Genomic DNA, 13,565 nt, shown 5'->3' on the forward strand with positions numbered 1-13,565 from the left:
TGTCCCAATCTGCACAAAAGAGCACAGGCCCCAACTCAAGGAACCCCCCCTGCTCAGGGACCCCCCACCCACACAGGGAGCGCACAGTGCTTCCAGGCACATGTCATGCTGGGTGGGCCTTAATTGGCCCACCCATGTAAAAAAGTGGCGCGGACCCGATCAGGGGTGCCGATCGAGGTTGTGCCTGCCCCCCCCCTACAACACCCCCGATAGGAGGAAATTTCTGCCCAAAGTGTGTGCAAGGAGATTTAGATAGGTTATGTGAGTGGGCAAAATTTTGGCATATGTGGGAAAATGTGAGGTTGTCCACTTTGGCGGGAAAAATATAAAAGCAAAATAGTTTCTCAATGGAGACTGACTACAGAATGCTCAGTACAGAGGGATCTGTGTGTCCTTGTATATGAATCACAAAAAATTAGCACGCAGGTACTGCAGGTAATTAGGAGGCAAATGGAATGTTAGCCTTTATTGCAAGGGGGATGGAATAATTGTACAGGGCATTGGAGAGACCACACTTGGAGCACTGCATACAGTTTTAATCTCCTCACTTAAGAGGGATATACTTGAATTGGAAGCAGTTCAGAGAAGGTTCACTAGTTTGATTCCTGGGATGAAGGGGTTGTTATATGAGGAAAGGTTGGGCCTGTACCCAATGGAATTTAGAAGGATGAGAGATGATCAAGATTCTGAGGGGACTTGGCAGGGTGGATGCTGATAGGTTGTTTCCCCTGCAGGGGAATCTAGAACTAGGGGGCACAGTTACAAAATCATTTAAGACAGATGAGGAGGAATTTCTTCTCTGAGGGATTTAGTAGTCTTTGGAATTCACCACCCTAGAGAGCAGTGGAGACAGGGTCATTGAATATACTGAAAGTTGAATTCGACAGGTTTTTGATTACAAACGAATCAAGTATAATGGGAAACAAGCAGGAAAGTGGCATTAAGGCCACAACCAGATCAGCCATGATGTTATTCAATGGCAGAGTGGTTCAAGGGGCCAAATGGCCTATTCCTACTCTGATTTCTTATGCTTTTAAGCTCAACAATTTTATTTTTTGATTTGTGTGGTGCACTCTCAGCATCCTATGGAAGGACCAAATCACAAATGCAACAGTTGCCTCAAAGGCAAATCTCCCAATGTGCTGATGCTCGCCAAACAGAGGTGACATTCTGTGTGGCAAGGTGCTGGAGCTAAAAGACCAATAGAATGCCCAAAACTCCACTTCAAGAAAGCTTGCGAGCATGGCATGAAGGTGCTTAACATTGATTTTCACACATGGCAGACACTAGCCAACAACAGAGGGAAATGGCGACATTACCTGTGGGCCGATTTGCACCACCATGATGATCAGTGGCTACAGCAGCTTGAGAGCAGGCTCCAACATGAAAAAAAGCAACTTACAGCGACACCTGATAACCACCTCATATGTGGCACTTGTGGCAGAACCTGCCTCTCATAGATTGGTCTCTTCAGCCAACAGCAGAAGTGCACCATATGAAACTATCCTACCGCCAATGGATTTGCTGAATGCTCATCATCTCACGTCGATAGAAGGACAGGCAATGACGATTTTACAGATCTATTTGTCTGTGGGAAAATAATTGCTTTGAAGTCTAAGTTTTCCAAATGGGATCTTGAGGGTGAAATTCAACTTTGGTGGTGGCATACAATGAATGGCAGTTAATCAGTTGCTTGTATAGCAGTATAATGGTTATGTTACTGCACTAATAATCCAGGGGCCTAGATGAGTGATCCAGATACTATGAGCTCAAATCCCACCATGGTAGCTGAGGAACTCAAATTTATTTAGGAAATAAATCTAGAATCAAAGATTAATATCAGTAATGGTGACAATGAAACTACCATAGTGCAGTTAAAAAATGTCTTGTTCACTAATGTCCTATATATGAACTCAGACCCTCAGCAATATAATTGCTTATCAGTCCTTTGAAATTGGTTACCAAACCACTCAGTTGTATTCAGGGAGGTAATTTACACCCACCTTCTCAAGGTGAATGATTCCCACATTCCATAAATAAACAAAAAAACACTCCACCAGATTTTTCTATTCATTTTGGAATGGAAAATTGGGCAACATATCTAATAGGTGGACAAACTGCATCTGCCTGTTTTGTGACACCATCAAAGTTTAATTTCACCCCTTCTTCGTTTTACAGGCATTAATCTGGCACTCCATATTTCACTGTGGTTAACTAGTGAAGAACCTGCCTCAGTCATGCAGAAGCTTAATTTAAATACTAATTTAGGAAAAGTGGCATTCAGTACACCACTCCCTTGACTTCTACAGTATTAATTAGATTTGTAGAACCTGCTGTACATTTTGCATAATCCGCATGACAACTGCTTCTTGCATTGCTTTTGGGATTTGCACTTGCATGCAAAATTTCTTTAATAAGCTTCTATGCTGATACATCTAACAGATTTCCCTTCACGTGACTTGTGGCAGCATAAAACAACAATAGTTATAGTAACTACAACTTTATCTTTACATTGTTTTCAGTTATGCATGAAACTTAACTTGCATTGCACTTACCAGCAAATATCAACTCTGTTTTTTCTGCATTATTTTATGGACCATCTAGCTTTGCAGTTATGTGACATTTTTTTAGACTCATTTTATTTTATCTTGCTTGCATTAGCTGTTTGATACTAAAAGCTGCACAAAAGCATATCCATTCCGCAATGGCCCTCCCTCTTGTAAGATTTCCTGGGGTTCAGGACCACAGATATCTAAATAGTCATAAGTAATTTTAAGATGGTTTATTAAGAAACAACAATTTGGATATGATACAATAACTAAGTAGACAGAAAAAAAGTATATGACCAGTAACAGCTTGTGATAACAGCATTCCGCTCTTTAGTTGAAGTGTTAGGAAACTCTTCCCTTGACCTCTTGATCTTTCTTCTTCTTCTCTGGTTCGTCTTCTGTCTGAAGAAGACAGCTATCCAATGAGCACTGTCTCATCTCCAGCACTTCTGCCCGACCTCAGCCCAGCACCTCTGCAGCCCTATTCCACCAGCATGTCTACCCATTTTGGGGGGCTGGTAGCTTACCCAGTGTCAATCATCTATCTAACTATTCTGACCAATGGCTACAGGACAGGCACTCAAAACGTCAGGGCAGTTACCATACCTCCTTGTGTGTCATCCCATTTGAGGTCAGTTTTAGTTTACATCCTGCTGAGGATATCCTGGTACTTTCTAAACACTCGCATTGATGAGGGGGTACAGAAGACTCCATGTAACAACTCAGGAAAGTCAACATGACTGCCTGAACTATGGCTGTTTAGAGGTCAATTGTGTTTAGAAATCCTCTTTCCAAAAAGAAAATCAATGCTGCTTAGCTAATCCCATAAAATGCAGAAAATACCCACTTATTAAAGTCTCCAATTTCTTACACTCTGAAGAAAATGAACAGGAAGAAGGTGCAAACCATTAACCCCCTTGTAATGTCAAGGATCCATCCTTGGCAACCCCCCCCCCCATTCCTCATTACATGCTGCCCTTTGGCAACATCATCCAAAGGCACAGTGATTGTTTTCAGATGTACGCTGATGACACCCAGCTCTACCTCATCTTCACCTCAATCGACTACTTCACTGTTGCTAAATTATCAAGCTGCTTATCTGACATTCAGTACTGGATGAGCAAAAATTTTCTCCAATTAAATATTGGGAAGACTGAAGCATTGTTTTGTTCATGCTCCAAATTCCATTCCCTAGCGACCAACTCCATCCCACGCCTTGGCAACAGTCTTACCTTAAACCAGACTATTCGCAACATTGCTGCCACATTCGATCTCGAGATGAGCTTCTGACCTCATATTCATACCATTGCTGAGGCCACCTATTCCCACCTTCATAATATTGTTCAACATTGCCCCTGACTCAGCTACTGTTGAAACTCTCATTTGTGCCTTTGTTATCTCCAGACTTGACTATTCTGATACAGTCCTGGCTGGTCTCCCACATTCTACCCTCCGTAAATTTGAGGTCATCCAAATCTCCGCTGCCCGTTTCTTAACTTGCAACAAGAGCCATTCCCCTATCGCCCCTGTGCTTGCTGATCTACATTGGCTCTTGGTAAAGCAATGCCTTGATTTTAAAATTCTCATCCTGTTTTGTAATCCCTCCATGTCCTCGCTCATCCTTACCTCTGTATTTTCCTCCAGCCTCAGAATCCTCTGAGATATCTGCGCTCCGCTAATTCTGGCCTCTTGAGCATCCCCAATTTTAATTGCTCCACCATTGGTGCCCATGCTTTCAGTTGCCTTGGCCCCAAGATTTGGAATATGCTCCTTACACTTCTCTGCTCCTCTACCTCACCTTCCTCCTTTAAGACACTCCTTAAATCCAACCTCTTTGATCAAGCTTTTGGTCTCCTGGCCTAATATCTCCTATGTGGTTCAATGTCATACTTTATTTGGTTGTGTGAAGCACCTTAGGATGTTTAATTACATTAAAGGCATTATATAAATATAGTCTGTTGTTGTTGTTGACACCCAGGAGAGGGAAGAGATGACACAGGACAACCCGTGACATTCAGCAGGAAATTATCAGCAACCTTTTCCACTTGAAAGGATATATATCCTATTATCAGAACTCATTGTACCATTTAGGTCCCTTTGAAGTGCTTACAAGCAAGCAGAACTCAAAAGCTGTTGTACATTTATCCTCCTAATATGGAAAGGGCACTTACAACACATTGCAAACAAATAAAAAAGAGATCCAAAGTTCTACATAAAAATGATCAACCAAACCCACCAATCTGCCAAAAATTGATTAATTGTATCCTCTCTACATCCTATTGCTATTTCTAGTCACTGTGGCTCTTCCTTGTGACTAAAGTTAGTTTCACATTTGAACTTGAAATCTCTTACTCCTTGAAATAATACCTCAGTGAGAGGAAACTGAGAGTTTGGTGGCTGAGACTGACTATGCCGATGGAGAGAGCTATCTGCTGCTAAAGCCTTTGCTACTTTCAGAATTGACCATTCTGATGCTCTCCTGGCTGGCCTTCCATCTTCCTCACTCCATAAACGTGAGCTTATCCCAGCCTGCACCATTCTACTCACTCATCACCACCGTGCTTGCTAATCTACTAATTTGAATTTAAAATTTTCTTGCGTTGCATTCAAATCCTTCCATGACCTTGCCCTTCCTTATCTCTGCAACTGCCTCCAGCTCTGTGTTTTTCTAACTCTGGCTTCTCATGCATCTCCCACTCCCGCTGGTGCTGTTGTACCACTGGGGATGCAACAGAAACCCCAGCAATGATACACATGATGTTTGGACACCTGCAAGAAAATTCACAGTCTGCATAGGGCTAGATGAAGTGGTATCATAATTTCCAGTTAATACCAAAACACCAGAGGTTCTCTGCCCTCTGTTTCAATCCGCAAACCTGAGATTGTAAAGCACCAGCAGAACACAGGAAGAATCGTTTATTTTCCGAATTTGATGATGCTGAGTTGGCTTCAAGTTTCTAAGAACCAGTTACTCATCATTCCAGTTTACTCGTTTTTCTTCAAATTTATAGGTTTAAAAATTTAGGAGGGAGAGATGACAACTTGGTGCAGTGCTTTGTCATTCATTCAGCTCCTAACAAAAACCCTTCCTGATCAATAAAAGGAAGACACTTAGTGGTAACGGATAATTCGAAGAGCCGTTTACAGGCTAAGGCTCTTCCAAGATGTTTGGGACTTGCTAGCTATTAGCTCCCAGGTTGAATTTTATTAATTCACCTGTGAATTGAAGTTTTTCGGTGCCTTAACACCATTGGAGGGGAATGAGATGCCCTGTGCTCTGCAAAGCAATAATAGAAACCTGGGAATAACTTACTGCACTCCATTCTCTCAGGTCCAACCCTGACATCGTCATCAAACCCGCTGACAAGGGTGGTGCTGTTGTTGTCTGGCGCACTGACCTCTACCTCACGGAGGCTGAGCGTCAACTCACAGACTCTTCCTCCTACCTCTCCCTGGACCATGACCCCACCACTGAACATAAAGCCATTGTTTCCAGGACTGTCACTGACCTCATCTCCTCTGGGGATCTTCCACCCACAGCTTCCAACCTGATAGTCGCCCAACCTCGGACGGCCCACTTCTACCTCCTACCCAAAATCCACGAACAGAACTGTCCCAGTAGACCGATCATGTCAGCTTGCTCCTGCCCCACAGAACTCATTTCTCATTATCTTGACTCCCTTCTCTCTCCCTTTGTCCAGTCCCTCCCCACCTACATCCGTGATTCCTCTGACACCTTACGTCACATCAACAATTTCCAGTTCCCTGGCCCCAACCGCTTCCTCTTCACCATGGATGTCCAATCCCTCTATACCTCCATCCCCCACCAGGATGGTCTGAGGGCCTTTAGCTTCTTCCTCGAACAGAGGACCGAACAATCCCCATCCACCACCACTCTCCTCCGTCTGGCTGAACTTGTTCTCACACTGAACAATTTCTCCTTCAACTCCTCTCACTTCCTCCAAATAAAAGGTGTGGCTATGGGTACCCGCATGGGCCCCAGCTATGCCTGTCTCTTTATGGGGTATGTGGAACATTCCTTGTTCCAGTCCTACTCCGGCCCCCTTCCACAACTCTTTCTCCGGTACATCGATGATTACTTCGGTGCTGCTTCGTGCTCTCGTCAGGACTTAGAAAAATTTATTAACTTTGCTTCCAATCTCCACCCCTCCATCATTTTCACGTGGTCCATCTCTGACACTTCCCTTCCCTTACTTGACCTCACTGTCTCAATCTCTGGTGATAGACTGTCCACCAATATCCATTACAAGCCTACCGACTCCCACAGCTACCTTGACTACAGCTCCTCACACCCCACTTCCTGTAAGGACTCCATCCCATTCTCTCAGTTCCTTCACCTCCGTCGCATCTGTTCCGATGATGCTACCTTCAAAAACAGTTCCTCTGACATGTCCTCCTTCTTCCTTAACCGAGGTTTTCCACCCACGATCATTGACAGGGCCCTCAACCGTGTCCGGCCCATCTCCCGCGCATCCGTCCTCACGCCTTCTCCTCCCTCCCAGAAACATGATAGGGTCCCCCTTGTCCTCACTGATCACCCCACCAGCCTCCACATTCAAAGGATCATCCTCCGCCATTTCCGCCAACTCCAGCATGATGCCACTACCAAACACATCTTCCCTTCACCCCCACTGTCGGCATTCCGTAGGGATCGTTCCCTCCGGGACACCCTGGTCCACTCCTCCATCACCCCCTACTCCCCAACCCCCACCTATGGCACCACCCCATGCCCACGCAAAAGATGTAACACCTGCCCCTTCACTTCCACTTTCCTCACCGTCCAAGGGCCCAAACACTCCTTTCAAGTGAAGCAACATTTCACTTGCATTTCCCCCAACTTAGTCTACTGCATTCGTTGCTCCCAATGCGGTCTCCTTTACATTGGAGATACCAAACGTAAACTGGGCGACTGCTTTGCAGAACACCTGCGGTCTGTCCGCAAGAATGACCCAAACCTCCCTGTCGTTTGCCATTTCAACACTCCACCCTGCTCTCTTGCCCACATGTCTGTCCTTGGCTTGCTGCATTGTTCCTGTGAAGCCCAACGCAAACTGGAGGAACAACACCTCATCTTCCGACTAGGCACTTTACAGCCTTCCGGACTGAATATTGAATTCAACAACTTTAGGTCTTGACCTCCCCCCTCCATCCCCACCCCCTTTCTGTTTCTTCCCCCTTCCTTTTGTTTTTTTTGTTTTTTTTCCCAATAAATTATATAGATTTTTCTTTTTCCCACCTATTTCCATTATTTTAAAATATTTTTAAATCTTTTATGCTCCCCCCACCCCCACTAGAGCTATACCTTGAGTGCCCTACCATCCATTCTTAATTAGCACATTCGTTTAGATAATATCACCAACTTCAACACCGATGCGTTCTTTTGTTCTGCTGTCTGTGACATCTTTTGATGATCTGCTTCTATCACTGCTTTTGCCTACAACCACACCACCCCCTCCACTTCTCTCCCCCCACCCAACCCCACCACCTTAAACCAGCTTATATTTCACCCCTTCCTGGGATTCGCCTAGTTCTGTCGAAGGGTCATGAGGACTCGAAACGTCAACTCTTTTCTTCTCCGCCGATGCTGCCAGACCTGCTGAGTTTTTCCAGGTAATTCTGTTTTTGACCTGCGAATATTTCTGGGCAAGGCACCCTATCCTAATTGTGGGTGGCCCGCGTTTACAAATGCTCAGGACAATAATCCGAGTCTTTCAAAGCAAATGATCGTTGTGACTGTTCCTGTTTAAATATTTATAGCCACACAATAAACGCATTTTTGTTTTTAAGTAGATTATTACATTAAATAAATCCAATCTTCATGGAAAACCATTTGGAAAAATTTACTCATTCAGTTTCAAAACTTCGAGATGTTTCGCCACCAGTTTTATGGTGAGAATAACACGACTCCTCACCCCTCCGTATAAAAACAAGCTCTGATGAAAGGTCATCGACCTGAGAGGTTAAACTGTTTGTTTCCACAGATGCTGCCTGCCCTAAATATTTGCAACAATATCTGTTTAAAACAAAAACAGAATTACCTGGAAAAACTCAGCAGGTCTGGCAGCATCGGCGGAGAAGAAAAGAGTTGACGTTTCGAGTCCTCATGACCCTTCAACATTCTGTGGGGTCATGAGGACTCGAAACGTCAACTCCTTTCTTCTCCGCCGATGCTGCCAGACCTGCTGAGTTTTTCCAGGTAATTCTGTTTTTGTTTTGGATTTCCAGCATCCGCAGTTTTTTGTTTTCATATTAATATCTGTTTAAGGCACTTTATGAAGACAGTGTGATGTATCTTTTTGCCAGCTGGGTCTTTGGTGTCTAGTTACTGGTGGCTACTGGCACAGAATACAGTTACATCTAATCAACAACTAAAACACAGCGCTCACAAGTCTCACAGCACAGTATTCCCTCTCCGCTCCGCTTCCTCGTATTGACTGTAAGAGCACTGGCTGTATTCCAGCACTGCGTTTATTCACCCTGCTTCCTGCCCATTCAACAGCAGCACTTTCTCTGTCCACCGCCCCCGCCCACCCGCAAACCCCGACCGTTCCAATTATACTCACTGGAAGAGCAGCTCGACTTCCTTCCCGCCAAACGCTTTTAAACATAAAAGTACCGAGCACTATCTCAAACATTAAATGGATAGAAATGGTTGCAGACTGCTCAGTTGAAAAAATGCAAGCCAGGTCGGTGAAGAATTAGCTTTATATCTAATCAAGAAAAATTACATGTACTTGTTTTATGTGTGTGTCATTCATAATCATAAAGAACGTTGAATATCGTTTACAATTACTTCACGTGTTTGATGATAGTAAAATATTCATAAATGCTCTTGCAATTTGGATATTTTAGGGGACTGCAGAGGTTGTTTTTCTTTGTTTGGGTAAGTTCCTGTAGCTGTGGAAGCTAGGTCCCATTGTTATTGTTTTGGAGATTCAACGTGGTTTGGTTGTACACTGTCTTTGGCGCCATGTTTTTAGAACAAAGACTTTGTTATTATTGCTGCAATCGGTGGTCGTAACCAGCAAACTGCACACTTGAAGCAACTCTCGGTTGTGTTACATCGAGAGCAGATGCGTTTCTTTTTTTTGAGAAAACACATTTGATTCCCCAGGAAGACGTTTGTTGAACGTATTGCCCGGAAGCTCACCTGAGGAGCAGGTGATGTGCTTCAATCTGCAACAAACATCAGAGAGACTGACGGCTGAGCTCAGGGTGGGCAGTGGCTGCAGCGTCCCACCTGGACCTGTACAGTGTTTGCGCTGACTGGGGTCAAATGGGGAAATGCGACTAGATCTTCTGGAATCTTGCCAACGCAAATTTGTAGCTAAGTTTTAGCACTCGCTGCAAATGTCTAGCATTCGCTTAACACCCTGTAACCTGGGAAAACAAGTGTTTCTTGCACAAGTTACTGGTATTAAATGCATCCGTTTCGTTATTCTCTTCAGGAAATGTTTTTTTTTGAGTTGTGGCAATAATGAAACGACTGCTAGCAATAATACTTATTTGTATGGATGGCTAGGTGCCAATAGATCACCATAGAAATAATAAAAGATATAAAAGATAGTGTACAGGTTTAAACCTGGCCAGTGACGTACTTGTAGCTGAAGTAGAACGAGCCAGTTGTTAGCCTATACTACCTGCGAGAGGTTGATTTCACAGAGCTCTGGAGGCAGTCCTATAGCAGACACGTTGCTTTTGCACCGTTGTAGTCAGTAGCGAACGCTTGTAAAACACTCTTCCGCAGAGCTCAATATACAAATAAAACGCATTGCAACAATGGGATAAGTTTTATTCAATCGAAGACGATAGTGGAGTCAATTGTGAATGTGGCCCATGACCAGAGTAGCCGTGGGTGGCACTTTGATTTTCTGGGCCCCAATCGCCTCTTCCAGTGCAGAGAGCACCAGTTTGCTGTGTATGTTTCTGCATTTCAGTTCTGGAAGTTATGAGAAACAATGACACTGTTTCCAATAATAATAAACAAATATGGTCATATGACACAAGTGCCAGGCAATGACCATCTCCAACGAAAGGGAAATCAACGATCACCCCTTGATGTTCAATGGCTTTACCATCACTGAATCCCCCACCATCAACATCCTGGGGGTTACCATTGACCAGAAACTGAATTGGACTAGCCATATAAATACTGTGGCTACAAGAGCAGGTCAGAGGCTAGGAATCGTGCAACGAGTAACTCACTTTCTGACTGTCCAAAGCCTGTCCACCATCTATAAGGCACAAGTCAGGTGTGTGATGGAATACTCCCCTCCTGCCTGGATGAGTGCAGCTCCCACAACATTCAAGAAGCTTGACACCATCCAGGAAAAAGCAGCCCACTTGATTGGCACCACATCCACAAACATTCACTCCCTCCACCACCGATGCACAGTAGCAGCAGTGTGTACCTTCTACAAAATGCATTGCAGGAATTCACCAAGACTCCTTTGACAGCATCTTCCAAACCCACAACCACTAGCATCTAGAAGGACAAGGGTAGCAGTAGATGGGTACACCACCATCTGGAAGTTCCCCTCCAAGCCACTCACCATCCTGACTTGGAAATATATCACCATTCATTCACTGTCACTGAGTCAAAATCTTGGAACTCCCTTCCTAACAGCATTGTGGGTGTACCTACACCACATGGACTGCAGAGGTTCAAGAAGGCAGCTCATCACCATCTTCTCAAGGGCAACTAGGGATGGGCAATAAAAGCTGGCCCAGCCAGCAAAGCCCACATCCCGTGAATGAATAAAAAAAAAATCATGCAAAACGTCCAGATATTGGTTAGTATAACTCCCATCAAACTAGGCAATGAGAGTTTATGGGTAGGCAGTACTATGCATCACTATTGTTCAGCTTCACTAAACAGGCAAAAAGCACAGCAAAACATTGCCATGAAGAAACAGCGTGCTATGATGTACCATTACCTGGTCAATTTAATACAGAACAAAAATACATTGCTATATTGCTCTTGCATATGATCTTGGCTAGGTTTCCTTTAGAATATTATGGTCATTTTTTATTCTTTCACATTATGAGTGATATAGAAGCCTTGGAAAAGGTTCAGAGGCAAGGTGTGGATTGCTACCTAGTTTGAAGGACCTGAGTTACAAGAAAACATAGTGAGCTGGAACTTCTTACACCAGAAAAGTGCAGACTTCGTGAAGACTGGTCCATGCAGATGGACTAGTTAATTTTGATAGGTTAAAGGTAATCAGAGGACATAAGTAAAAATTACTTTAGAAAAGCACCAGGCTAGCTGCCAGAGGGTACTGAAACTCGCACAGTTTCCTGCTCATTTAGTGAGTGCAAATGCAGTGAAAACATCTGAAAAGGAGCTGGATGATTCTTAACTGTGGCTCACATTATAACATAAAAAATGTAAGTGAGTTATTTATGAATGTACCACCCAGTCACTGTGATCTACTGGAAATTGTTTGGTTGCTTTTGGGGATCCAAGAAGAATTTCCAAGATAAAAACAGAAAATGCTAGAAATGTTCAGCAAGTCAGGAACATCTGTAGAGCAAGAGAAATGGAGTCTGTGACCTACAACATTAATTTTCCAAGCTTCTTTTCTCCATATTTTGTAGAACTATTTTAAGAATGCACATAATCAAATGTTGGGCACTGTACAATTTGTGCAATGCAAAATTCAGTCATTTTTAATCATTTCTGAGGTCTTGCGAATAACACATTTGCCCATAAAATTGTTTATCCACTTTCGTGCAGAGAAAAGTTCAGTTTGGACATCTGCTTAGTTGTTAGCTACTTCGTCAGCAATTTCATGGAATTAGATGCCAAAAATGGTGCTTTATTCCTGTTTCTCCATCTGCTGACCTGGAACTATGAGTTTCAATGTCTTCCTCACTCTGCTTTCAGCAGTTTCTGTCGCACTGTCAGCAACTTTGTGCTAGCAGCAATCTGGATGCCAGCTCTTCCTTATCATTACCAGGCCTACAACCCTCTGATAACTGTGTTCCTCCAACTCTGGACTCTTGTGAATCCCCCACTTCCTTCATTCCACAATTGGTGGTTGTGCTCATAGCCATGTAGGCCCTAAGATAAACCTCTCCACCTCTCAACCTCACTTCCTTTAAGATGCTCCTTGAAACCTATCTCTTTGACTAATCACTTAGTCACCTGTTCAATACCTTCTTTTGTTCAATCTCAATTTTTGACTAATTATGCTCCTATAAAGCACCTTGAAATGTCTTTCTACATTAAAGATGCTCTATATGCAAGTTGTTGTTGTTGTTGACAATGATTCAAAGCTCATGTCTATGACAGTTGCATTAGAGAACTTATTTTCTGCAAGTGGCTCATGGTTGTTGGTCCCTTTGTGGATCCTTGGCTGTATTAGTTGAAGTTGTTTCCTCTGCTTGAAGGAAGAATTCAATCTGCCAGAATAAGTTGGCAAAGGATTCTGCTTTCAGCTTCTCACACAATGAAAATGTATATAAATTTCTTGCAGAACATCTGCTGTAATGACATCACAGGATCACGCTAACCAACATTTCTTATAATATTGTTTCACAACATAAACCACTCCAGCCTCCATTAGCTGGATCACTGATGCTGTGTTAGATGGAAGAAATATTAGTTCCATTGCACTTAGGTGAGCCCCCAGTTGCCTGGTAATATCACCATTGACCAAGCTGATCGAGGGCTGAAGGACACGACTACAAGACTGCGCCTGTGTCAGATGATATGGGAACCAAAATGAAGAAGTAATTTATTTGATCTTCCCCTTACTTAACTACCTGTCACAGACAGGCTGCCCATGATAATATTGACATATGCAAAATCTACACAGAGTGAAGAAAGAGTCTTGTCTTCACAATGAGACATCTTGCATCATGTAATGAGGCACTACCACTTTGCTAAGTGGACCAAACTAAGAACAGATATAGCAGCTGAAAACTATCCTTGAGGCAGTGTGGGATACCAGTAGCAACAGAATTGTATTTTACCAACATCTGTCACTA

General features: G+C 43.4%; 1 protein-coding gene across 3 annotated transcripts in view; it reads left to right on the forward strand.

Annotated features, from left to right (window-relative positions):
• The first annotated feature begins 9,115 nt into the window (after positions 1–9,115).
• si:dkeyp-97b10.3 (NACHT, LRR and PYD domains-containing protein 1a) overlaps positions 9,116–13,565 on the forward strand; it is an 82,288-nt gene continuing 77,838 nt past the window's right edge. For 2 of the 3 annotated variants that reach the window (XM_041209231.1, XM_041209239.1), the window contains exon 1: positions 9,119–9,256. In XM_041209231.1, coding sequence (XP_041065165.1) covers positions 9,219–9,256 — 38 coding nt within the window. In that variant the 5' untranslated portion in view covers positions 9,119–9,218. Of the gene's footprint in view, positions 9,257–13,565 lie in introns of all 3 variants that reach the window. The other variant, XM_041209221.1, reaches the window with a different exon arrangement.

Source organism: Carcharodon carcharias, chromosome 2 (genome assembly GCF_017639515.1).
Source record: "Carcharodon carcharias isolate sCarCar2 chromosome 2, sCarCar2.pri, whole genome shotgun sequence".
NCBI classification, from domain to species: domain Eukaryota; kingdom Metazoa; phylum Chordata; class Chondrichthyes; order Lamniformes; family Lamnidae; genus Carcharodon; species Carcharodon carcharias.